The following is a 12,386-nucleotide window of genomic DNA, read 5'->3' on the forward strand; positions in this document are numbered from 1 at the left end:
AAGTGTGATATTCTGAGCACTCTGAGTTTTTGGTTTATCAGATACACCCTGATTAAAATGAATGCAGTCTGTAACGGCAGCGCTTTTTGTTGGAACAGTTTGAGAAATGTGTTGAATTGATTCAACTTGATGGCCATTTTAGAGACTGCAGTGTGTGGTGCTGTTAGACTGTATTGTGTTATATTGAGATGTGTTTCTAATATTAAATATTTCCTTATTGATATGAATGGGGTGGAAAAAATGTAAGAAACACGTTTCAGTGAAATGCAATACAATTTAACATCAGTATAATGTTGTCAAAAGTAACTAGACTGATTCAGCCAACAATAATTAAACATGTGTGAACCTTGCATCCAGTCAAGTGTTCAATGATTGACATTTGTGATAGAAAGCAAACAGCTTGGTACCTTTCACTGGTACATGAGGAATAAAAGCTGAACAGACACAATGACGGATGGTAGTCTGTATTAGGATTTCAATTGAAATAAACACCACAATGTGATATTTCTGTAAAATTGTAATGAGTCTTAACTTTTTTAACTTTTTAAATGGATGCAGGTGGTTTACTCAGGTTGATTCATTGCAATACACTAATGTGTTTTAAACCCCTAAAAACACACCTACTGACTTTTGGAGTAAACACCTGACCTGAGAGTACAAGCTTATTTTTGATAGCATCTCTCAGTTTATCTGTCTGACTGTCTGTCTGTAACCAACATCTGGAAAACTACTGGTCAGATTAGAATAAGATTTTGGCACACATACAAACACACTCCCTAAAGTAAAAAAACTGTTGAATTTGGAAAAGCCATGACTTTCGCCCAGCACCAACAACCACCTCACCAAACTTTGAAATATACAAATGACTTCTACTGTACTACTCTGATGTATGATTATTCTATCATCCAACAACAGTTTTGAGTGTAAAACTAATTGCTTACTGGGGAAGTTATTAGACCTTGGCAGAAGCCTGCCCAAGAAGAGGCATTTTATGAATTCTTCAGACTCTTGACTTCAGGGTGTGTTCTGTTGTGAACCACTTAAGTGATAAAGACTGTCGTACAGAGTGGCACGACTGTTCTCCATAATTAGAAATGGAACACTGCGTAATGTGTAGGATTCCTAAATACACACACGCATCCAAGATCCCATGCATGACTGCACACACACACACATATGCACAGAGACTTCATCATCTTTAGTCTATTAAATGTTCCCTTTTCTGTCAGCAACCAAAGTCTAACCTTAAGTTACTCATTGGTGCAGTGTGTTTGGATGTCTTTCTCTCTGTCTGCTTCTCTTCTTTCCGCATGTTTTACATTTCACACGTTTTGTTTTTACTCTAAGAAATTTTCAGACAGCAATTCGGTTTACCTATCTGCTCTGTTACGTTCAAGATGTATTTGTTATTATGATGGTTGTCATTGAACTACTTATATAATCATATCTATAACATCTCCTCTATGTCAGTCATGTGATTATTTTTGTCTCGTTTCTTACATCAAGGCCATTTTGTGACTGCAGAATGTAAGAATTCCCCCAACAGTGAGCAATAATTAGCCTTTTATCTCATCCAGTTGTTAGATATCAAAGTCTCATTTTTTTTCCACCGTTCTCCCCTCTCCTTATCAGAAATCAGTGCGTTTGATGGTGAACTACCACGGCAGCCAGAAGGCAGTGGTACGGGTCAACCCGTTGGTACCACTCCAGGCTCTGATACCGGTCATCTCTGACAAGTGTGAGTTTGACCCCGCACATGTCCTGCTCCTGAAGGACAGCATCAGTCGCCACGAGTTGCAGCTGGACAAATCTCTGACAGAGCTGGGGATCAAGGAGCTCTACGTACACAATCAGAGTCTAGGTAAACCTTAACCACTTGATTCTTATTTTCTGTTTGAGGTTCTGTCACTTTTCAACTACTAAATGTATATTAAAACTGAAGTTCCCATCACAGAGCCAACTACTTGTCAGCTTATCCCCCTCTAGCGTTTCCAAGTGGTATTATTGTTGTCGCCGGATCGCTTTCCGTTTTCCTCAGGACCTACTAGCGACTACCAACAACACAGGACACACTGCATTTTGTTTTCCACAGTTACTTTGGTTATTCCACCATCCGCCATTTCCACTACTGGGGATAGTAACTGCAAAGGACTTACATTGATACTCTTTAGTAACTGGGGATAGCTACCGAGGAAAACAAAACAAAACAAAACACAATGGTTGACGCACTTTCTTTTTGCCGTAAATCAAGCCTTCGGGAGATCGTACCCAGTGGCAGACAGAATTGCATAGTAAAAGCGAGGCTTATAGGGAACCAAACTAAACGCTGATGGTCATTATTCTATAGCCATTACATCGTGCAATCAACATTTACTTCATAATTACAATTTAAAGTAAAAAAAACTTGTCTATTGCCACTTTAAATGATAAAATAATTTGATAATTTATAGATTAGATGTTAATGGGAAAATGTTTTTATTTATATCATTATTTATATAGTTGTTTTGGATAAATCCCTTAAGTTCAATTCATTGAATTAAAAATGAATAGAGCCCAGCCTTGGTTTATGTTAATGTTGGTAGGCTAATTAAAGCAGATCAAAGACGTCATCATGGATACTGATAGGTGCCTTGGCTCGTCCAGCTATTGTGTCATATTATCTGATGTTGGCCTGCGAGTGAATATCATCCCCAAAAAGCAATTACTGTAGCATATGCTATTAATGAATCACAATGTTTTTGTAAAATGTATTAATGCATATACAAATAAATAGATACATATTGAGTTAAATTAGGGACGTTTTTAACTACACTACAAATTCGACAGCTTTATCTTTAGCCACCATAAACAGGCATTGTTAGGGAAGGTTTATATGCATGATCAGAACAAGAAAGTTGCGCAACAGAACTTATATAATGTTCTTTCATTCTCTGTCATGTGAGCTTCTGTTTAACGACAGTAAGTGCTGGTGTTGTTATCCACTTCCACTCCCTACCAGCTCAGTTAGGTCAGCCCTACATGTGGCAAAACCTCTACACAGAAGAAAGGATTCCAGTGCAATGAGCCACAAAACTAGAACTGCATTATATTCTGCATGACTAGCATGTAAATATTTGTTGACATAGTTCTATGCAGTCAGAGTCAATATTGGTTTAACCAGCAGCAGGTACGACAGAGCATTAACACAAATATAAGCTTATGTTTCTTATTATATGTTCATCTAAAAGAACCTTGTTAAGTGCAATGTGTCCCTGGGGGTACAATCATTAGAATGTGTTGTCCTTTATCTAGTAGGAAGTTGATTTATGGTCTAAATCTGATACTATGGTTCATTACCACCGTAACGGTCCACACCCACTGATATTTCTAGATATTGTTCTTGTCACAGAGGGTGATCACAGAGTTGCAGCTTGTGATTTATGGTCATGGGTTAGGGTTAGGATACAAGCACGAACATTTAGAACATTATGCAACTTTTTATGGTCAAATACTATTACATAATGGGGATATTTTGGTATTCAACCTTTCACTGTTATCATGAAGGACATTTAAACTGTCATCTAAATCATTTAGTTTGTGTCATGATTAGTTCAAATTTGTTTTAAAAAGTGTTTTTTTTTCTCTGGTGAAACACTACCAGCTGTGTTGTGGTGCAAATACAACCGTTTGATTAATTCTTTTTTTATTTAGAGGTCATATGTCCATAAATGACATCATGTGTTTTTAAACCTTGTTATGTTTTTCAGTTCTCCAGCCTAAAATGGCTTCTGCCCCAGCTCTTAACTACTCAGGTATTAGTTATGATAAGTCCTGTCTGTCTTAGTGTTGCTGGTTCCAACCAAATGTAGCTGTTTAACCCAACGTACCGCTGCTTGCTTATTAACCCCTGTTTGCTTGTTAGCCACCCATCTTCAAAGAAATCATTCGCTGGTTTTAATGTCATTGAAATTGTGATACTTGTGCTAACATCATCAATGAAGTGACGATTTTAGAAATGATTTGTTGTTAACTTAGTTTGCTTCTGCTTTTTTCAGAATCTAAAATAATAACCCAGTAGTATAGCTCTGTGATTTGTTTAATGGTTAGTTTACCTTCCTTCCCTGTCCTCAAGTCAACAGTGTTATCATGACACATTCTTACTTACTGCTTTGTAGACTGTGAAGGTTAGATAGAGGTGGAAAAATAATGCTATAGCGCCCTCTGCTGGGGAAACTCAGTAGATTATTCTGTTCAATTCTTTGTGAATGAGAACAGGTGGAGTATGTAAATGTTTTAAAATTACCAATAAAAGTGCACACAAATAAAGTAAAGTAAATATATTGGATATCATATGAATCAAACCAAATTGACTTAAATGTGAGACTACCATGGCAATCCCACTCTGAAATGTTGTTGTTAACCTAATTAATCTATGCATGCCGGGATCATTTGTCACTCACTTCTACTGAATTCCTCATGAACTTTTTCTAAGAATGAACCTGACCTTTTTTGCTTTGCTTTTATGAGGCACTGACACTATCATGTCCAACTCCTCTCCTCCTCCTCCTCCTCCTCCGCCTCCTCCTCCTCGTCCTCTTTATCTTTTCATAGACTCCATCCACTCCAGTACTACCAGTTTGGGCAGAGCAGAGAAGAAAGGCCTCCTGGGTATCTTCAAGTTCAGCCGAAGGAAATCCAAGGTAAGACTCCAGATCTATGTTGCTGCTTTTTTTAACAATGTATTTATGTTTTTGTATTCAACTCACTCTTTAATAATTTCAGTTTTACCAGTATTATTATCAAAGTTGATATACATACACAAAATTACATTGGAGTTATTGAATTAAGAGCAGCTTTAATGTCATCATAACCGTTCACAAAGTTTAGCAGTGACTCATTTGCACAAGTGCCGTGAGAAATATGACGTTGTATAATAATTTACAAACTAACCTTGAGTGGTGCATGCCATTCATACCTATGAAGACTGATAGCCGAGGCAGGCTAAACGCATGACTGAACAGTTGAATGCTGCATGTTAGCTGTGCCTTCCGTTTGCAGACAGAAACAACATCTATGGACATGGATGACTATGATGATAAAGTAATCCAAAATACAGACACACAATACGATGTAAGTACTACCAACACATCTGACAGTTTCCAGGTGTGATAAGTGAAATCAAAGCGGGATTTGGTTTTGATTGGGATCTCACCTTAACTCGCCTCTCTCTGAAGCATTCCAATCATATACTGTGGGTGGACAGAATAACAGGAACACCTGTACGATATAATACAAACCAATATCAGCACAAACTACAAACAAACCTCAAACATTATCACAGGATTGGATCAACACTTCTTTGATATATTGGGTTTCATCACATGGGGTCGGGGGTTCCTGTTGTTATGTCCATTTCTTGCATGGTTGCTGGTACTTTCACATGGCATTAATATAAAAGCCTCCTCTGTTGAAGCATGGGTACACAATGTGTTTAAATAATATACTGTATGCCTACTATTGTCATCTTCATGGTGGATGTGATGAAACACAAAAATGGCACATTAGAGACGCTCTGTATGTTGGACTATTGAGGAATGTTGATTGGGTGTGTCAGGCAAGGTTCTAATAGTTTTCAATTCTCAATTAGTTTTTAATTTATTTTAGTTTTGACTTTTCTATTTAATTTTAGTTTAGTTTTGGTTAGTTTTCAGAGTGCGTCTGCTAGTTTTAGTTTAGTTTCAGTTTTTCAGAAAGGTGTAGTTTTTATATATTTAGTTTTAGTTTGTTGTTGTTAGAGCCAGGTATAATGTCTCAGACGTATGTAGCTACATATACATACGAAATACATGGTTGGAGAAATGTGTCGGAATGGCCATAATGTTTAATATTTAATCTTTAATCTTTGTCATACTTTGCTGTCCAATGTGAAGCACTTGCTGCATAGCGCCATCTCCTAGAAGGTCATGTGTGTTCAATTTCTGTGGTTTAATGTCACAAGAGTTTACAGAAATTCATGCTGTCTCCTTTATTCTGTAGTGATATAGCTAAAAACTTAAGTTGGAATTAATTTGCATTCATTTTTATTTGAGTTGTATTAGTATTTAACAGTATTATTTCAGTTTAGTTTTACATAAAATATATAGTTTTTATTTAGTTTCAGTTTACTAACATTATTTTTTACAGCTTATTTTCGTTTTAGTTTCAGTCTTAGTTTACTAGAATAACCCTGGTGTCAGCCAGTTCGCACCAGTGCTGTTTGACAATATCTTCAAAGCGTATCACTTTAGTGAATAATATATTCACATTCAAGTTTCTGATCAGCGAATTTTCGCTGCATACCAATAACAAAAAAGTGAATCAGCTTCACAAGCATGACCGTCGAGCCTCTGACATCTTTGCTGCAGTTTAAATATGCTGTCCGTTGTCATTAAGTGATTTTAACAAATCACACAATTGTTAAAATCATTTTTATATAAACAATTCACGTGAAAACTATGTTTATCTGGAAAGCTGTTGGAAGCTTGTGCACCTTTGTCGGTTTGCGCGACTCCTCGTCTCCCAGCGGAGTTGGCAACTGCAAAGCTAGCATGAGCCATAGAGTCTAAATTACCACATTTATTGGAAATATGCCAGGCTGAAATATTTCTTTAAGCTCAGAGCAATCTTCACAGAGTAAGGTCCACAAAATTGTTGTTCCTGTACATATGTTTGTTGAGTTGTGGTCATGTGTACTGATGTCCTCCAGAGGGCAGCAAGTGTCTCCAGAAGGTTAGTCAGCAGTCTGTTAACACTCACAGGTCCAGAGAGGAGTATTAACAGAGCTGCCTGCACTTCTTGCTCCCACTTTATTTTCTTTCCTACAAATGAATAATAAAATAAATGTAGAGAATAGTGTTATGTAGCGATATTTATAGCTTTTATTCTACAGTCAGTCACCATGAATGAGAAAGTGTCCAGTCTGTAATCACAGACAATCGAGGAAACAAGAAGGATCCAGATACACAGCAGCCTATATGACTGGTGATGACCAGCTTTGAGGAGATTCGCAACAAACTAGAACCACAATCTCCCTACAACCACTCCAGTGTATGTGTTGGGTTTACATCCATGTTAAACCAGACTTACATTTAGTCGCTGCATCAAGCAGCAGCAGCTCTCTACCTGTTATATCTATAACTCAATCACATTCATTTGATTTTGAAGCCATGAACTGCAGTTCAGCAGCAGCCATCTGTGGCTCACCTCAGATCAATATCGCGTTTGATTGTATTAGCTGGACACACTGCCCGGCTCACTCTGGTTCACTTCACTGTCCTGTCAAGCACAGAGCTTCTGGATGGACTACTCCACCCGTCTACCTCTTTTTTCTGCTAGTGTTTCCTCTAACGTCGAGCATCTGGCTCGTCAACGTTTGAATTGTTTTCATCGTCATCATTGTCATCCTCTTCTTTAAGATCTAAGCTTTCCTTTGGGTCTTCCTCATCCTCCTTTTAGTGTCTACATCAGATACTTCTGACGACTCATCTTCCTTTTGAAAGAAATAACAAGGAAGGAAGACAGACCAATGAAAAGGGAAAAAGACGATATGGCAGCGGAGCATGAATTAAACAAAATACAGACCGAGTATATGGCATTTGCTTTGATGTAAAATATATTTAAAACACTGACATGTATCTAAGACAGTGGGAGCTAATCTATATTTATTCATATTGCTATTTCTCAGTTATTTCCAGTGGGCTTTTAATGCAGCTGGGCTTTTTCTCCCTGATATGATTGTTTCTCAGCCAGGGGCTGTTATCAGACCACACACACACACACACACATATACAGACACACAGTGTTATCAGCCTAAAGGCATCAGGTTACCCTACCTTGGCTACATTAGCACTAAAAGCCCAGCCTCTTATCTCTAATTGTTCATTAGGGGCTGAACTACTGTGTGTGTGTGTGTGTGTGTGTGTGTGTGTGTGTGTGTGTCGGTGTGTGGTCTTAAAACACTAACATGGTCAGAGAGCATCATGTTATGAGGCAGTGCTGATTCTGAAGCAATCTGACTTAAAATAGGGAAAATGTGCTTGTTTTTTTAGATTATGTTAGGTTATTTTTGATTGGCCCATATTTTATCAAGTATCTCTGAGTAGCAAATCGGCCCTAACCAACATTCTCAAAGTGGCAGGAATTTGGTCCCACTTTCAGACATAGAAGTAAAATAATTTAATAAACTTTATTAAGTTTATCCTATCTGTCCCAACCTCCTAATCACAGCACATGTAGTTACAGAAGCAACAATTTGGGATCATTTTTCGGACTTCAAAACTCCAATACCACTCATACTCAATTATTTGCCCACCAATAAACATGATTATATTTGACATAAATTGTTGGTTTTTCTAGAATTTCTCTGCAGCATAAATAGTTTTGATGATATCGTTACTCCAAGCACAGATGAAGATGTATTTTAAGATATTAAAGTATGACACAAAGAAGCACTCAGCCCATGAACCAAGAAGTATCTTCTAAATTATTATTGCCAACACATATTCACATGCGCTCTTACTGGTGTTGTCAAAAATATCGTAGTATTTATATATATAAATACTGAATATTTGAAGCTGTTTCAATACTCATTTTTCTGCAGCTTTGATACACGGGTACCAGCTGAATTTGCTCTCTGCTCTCTCCGATAGCGAGTTGACACACACACCGCTAATAATCTTTTAATGAAAAAAAGGAATATTGATACCCTCAATGTTTTGTCGTATCGATATTTTTCAAGGTATTATGTTGAAGTTAGAAATTCTAGTATCGTGACAACACTAACTCGTACAATAAAAATGTAAGTTTTGTGCAAGAATCAGTGCTACAGTATATCAATCTCAACTGGTATAACACATTTGATAAAAGCAGGACTGAGCTGTCATCTGTGTGTGGGTCATTGTAGAACTATATATTTATGTGCTTGTGTTTAAAGAGTAACTTTAACACCCGCTTTGATGACTTCCAGTGGTCCTTTTACACCATGACATCACTGTTCGATGTGACTACAGGTATACACACTTGACCACACCCATAAGAGATGAGACAGACTTTAAACTTTAGAGGGCAGTGAAACATTGCTTTTCAGCCAGCAGTTAAGTTATTCCTCAAGCAGCAGTCATACACCAAAGAATAATTATGATCTTTTCTGTATTCCATTTTGTCTTCCTCACTCACATGTATTAAGCTACGCCTCTAGAACAACCGCAAGTTGTCATTCGTTTCATTTCAAACAGTGATTATTCTAAAAAGAGAACTTCTCTTTGTTCAAAGTAGATGTTGGAGGATTGTCCTCTATGCTGAAGTTAGACTAACTTTCAGTGTGATTAGTAGGGAGGCATTCTGACATTTTGATAGGCCACTGGAGATTTTTTTACATTTGCATGTGTGGTTTGTAGCAAGATCAGTGCTTTGAGCACTAAAAGGCATTCCCAAGGGAAACAGTGTGCAAGTCATGTTCCTTGTGAAGAAGTTCAGCAGAAGTTCAATAGGTTGATTTTTAAAGATACGCACTTTGTAATTATGAGGACGCTGTGAGTTTGGGTTCCCCCACCTGCTGCTGTAAGTTTGCTACAGCTACCTTTTCCTCCCTCACTGTTTTGACAGATATCAGATTGTTTACCAGAGGGAAGGAGTAGAAGAGAGCAGGTGAAAAAGTCAGACAGAGTTCATGTGAATATTCTGCTTTGAACATTATATCTCGGGGAGGTGAAAGCAAGCTTCTTTCTTCTATGATTCCAAATAGAAAATCACATCAATCCTTCACTTGCAACTTTTCTTTTTTGTTCTGTCGGTCCCCATCTGCCATCTAACCCACCTCCCCCTTTTCCCTGCTCCCCCCCCCCGGGATTTGTACAGAAAGTACAAATCTTGCTACACACTATCTCTTTAAATAATATTATTTTGCATGCTTTAACAAATATATCAAAATATAATCAAGAGTCAACATATTTCTTCACATAGGTGAAATGTCCCAAATGTGAGAAAGCTGCCTACTGCTCTCCTCAAGGCCGTTCTTTTTGGGTTTTTTCCAGAAGTACTGTTCTTTTCCCATCCCTCCCCACTGTGAGAAGTTCTAACCTTGGGTCCAATTAATTCTAATGACCTGAACTTTATGTTCCTTTTTTCGCTCCGCTTTTATGCTGTATCCAGGCATTGTCTGAACGCATCAATTAATCTGCTTTTATACACTGCTCTTTTCTTAGATCATGGGGGTGTGAGTCATGGTTTGGTTCCCCCGTTGTGCCAAGGCTCTGTACCAAGCTGAGCCACGGGGAGATTCAGATTTTCAGGAGCACTTTGGGATCTCTTTGATCAGATATCGAAAACCTTTTCTTTTTTTTTTTTGTTCCAATGCTTTGGTCAGAAGCAGCCACCCTTTGAAAATGCGGTTGCACTTTCAACTTCGTCAAATAAATGTTGCAATTATGTTGTGAGTGAAGAATGGACTATACCTTCAGAGATGTCGATTGCATTCGTAGTACGTGCACGTATGCATTTTTAAACTTGAATATACTGTAAATGAGGGGATCTCCCTCTGAGATCAGTTTAAAAGTTCATCTAGATATGAAATAAGTGCTTACGATACAGTTGTCCGTTTTAACCATAAAATCAACCCTTGAAACCAACACTGCCAGTGATATTAGTCCTGTCCACGCTCGTCTTTGTTAGTTAGCAGGATATCTATGTAAAAGTTTTCAATTACATTTGGTTGAAAGTTAGGCCCTGGGCCAAGAAACAAGAGCTTTATGATCCGTATTCTTTTTTTTTTTTCTCGATTCTTGTGACTTGCAAGACATCATACTTGATATATAATATGACTGACATCGTAATATAAGCTATGAGACTGTTATAACAAAGTTAAATGCATCTAATAGCCTGTGGAGAGGCAGAGATCACTAAGGGTGATCCTTCAAAGGCATTTCAGTTATGGGTGGCGCAACAGCAACACACTTTTAACTCAGTGGTCATGTTTTCTGACTAGCAAATTGTCCTTAAAGCTCTCATGTGTATTATTGTATACATACTTGTCAGTCTTACCTCACCCTCTTTATTTCTGACATCGCCCACAGGCTCTGTCCACTGCGTCAGGGGTCGCCAGCGTAGAAGATCGGCCCAGCACCTTGGGCCAGTCTCAGTCGGTCATGAACATACCCAGGATGTCTCCCAAGGCCGAGGCCAAGAAGAGGAGAGCCCCAGTGCAACCCGGAGCCCCAACACCCTCCATGGGACACACTAGCTTTGAGGGCTACGAGGTGAGGGGAATAAAAGAGCTGTGTTGAATTTGCATGTGTTAGTCAGATTTAGACACATTGATGACATGATGCATACTACTAACTGGAAAACAAAGCCTTCATTTACATCAGTTATTTACATCATGACATAAAACTCCATTGTAAAACCCAACATACAGTACGTCCAGTGTGGTAAAATCACTAATTCACCCCCACAGGACAAACACAAAATCACCATGTCACTCACAGGAAAATGCATACAGATTTTAATTCATACACATACTGCTTACACACATAAATTCCCCCCCAAAAACGATGTATAATTTGGATTACAATGATGACGCACAGCCCAGTTTTTTCATCTTAGAAAAGGTCCTATTATGTAAAATACCCGAATCCCTCCACCCTCAGGATTGACCTGAAGTAGTACGTGTGAAGGCTGTAATCTGTTTGACGCAGCCTTTCCTTTGGGTGTTTTGGTCTGATCAGCTCCTCAAGGTCAGAGTGACCTGTATCGTCTGCATTAGAGCAACAGCTCCCTGCAGTCTCATTATTACTGTTATGGCAGCATGCTGGGAAATGTTGTTTAGCAACCGACATCCTTCCTCCCTCCCTCTGATAATATGAGCTTTGTTTATTCGGAGGAGCTAGTGTTCTCGCTGGATGTTGTCGAGAGGAAAATTTTGTTCTCAGGACGGCATGGAGAAGGGTGTTATCCTCTTTAGCTTAATTAACGAAACTGAGCCGAGAGTGGAGGAGCAGAAAAGATTTCTGAGAAATTTACGATGAGAGTACTAAGTCGATGAAATGATCTGATTCACAACGTCTTTCGCTCTTTATAAAATAGTAATAAGAGAGCAACAAAGATAGGCTGTAATTATATCATGCCATAAAAGCACACGGATCATGACTCATTTCAGTCCATGTGTATCCCTTAAGAGGCTATCTTTAATCTAATGTGGATAAACTTAATAAACAGTTCAGCTAAACCAAAAATATTCTATTATCTGTCCCTTGAACTTTATAATGGTCGAGTAAGTGTTACATTGCTAAAAGTGGAACACTTCAGGAGGTATAAATATGGCTAGTTTTCATTGTCAGCTAATATTCTGGATATTTCCTTCCTTCATGTTATTC

The 12,386-nt window shown here is 38.2% G+C and overlaps 1 protein-coding gene across 9 annotated transcripts in view; it reads left to right on the forward strand.

Annotated features, from left to right (window-relative positions):
- Positions 1 to 12,386, forward strand: part of cobl (cordon-bleu WH2 repeat protein) — a 58,870-nt gene that overhangs the window by 20,170 nt on the left and 26,314 nt on the right. For 5 of the 9 annotated variants that reach the window (XM_074654243.1, XM_074654250.1, XM_074654246.1 and 2 more), the window contains 5 exons: positions 1,633 to 1,861; positions 3,747 to 3,791; positions 4,591 to 4,679; positions 5,038 to 5,109; positions 11,088 to 11,270. In XM_074654243.1, the coding sequence (XP_074510344.1) occupies positions 1,633 to 1,861; positions 3,747 to 3,791; positions 4,591 to 4,679; positions 5,038 to 5,109; positions 11,088 to 11,270 (618 nt within the window). The remainder of the gene's footprint in view (positions 1 to 1,632; positions 1,862 to 3,746; positions 3,792 to 4,590; positions 4,680 to 5,037; positions 5,110 to 11,087; positions 11,271 to 12,386) is intronic. The other 4 variants (XM_074654248.1, XM_074654251.1, XM_074654247.1 and 1 more) reach the window with 3 other exon arrangements.

This window comes from Sebastes fasciatus, chromosome 12 (genome assembly GCF_043250625.1).
Source record: "Sebastes fasciatus isolate fSebFas1 chromosome 12, fSebFas1.pri, whole genome shotgun sequence".
Lineage (NCBI taxonomy): Eukaryota > Metazoa > Chordata > Actinopteri > Perciformes > Sebastidae > Sebastes > Sebastes fasciatus.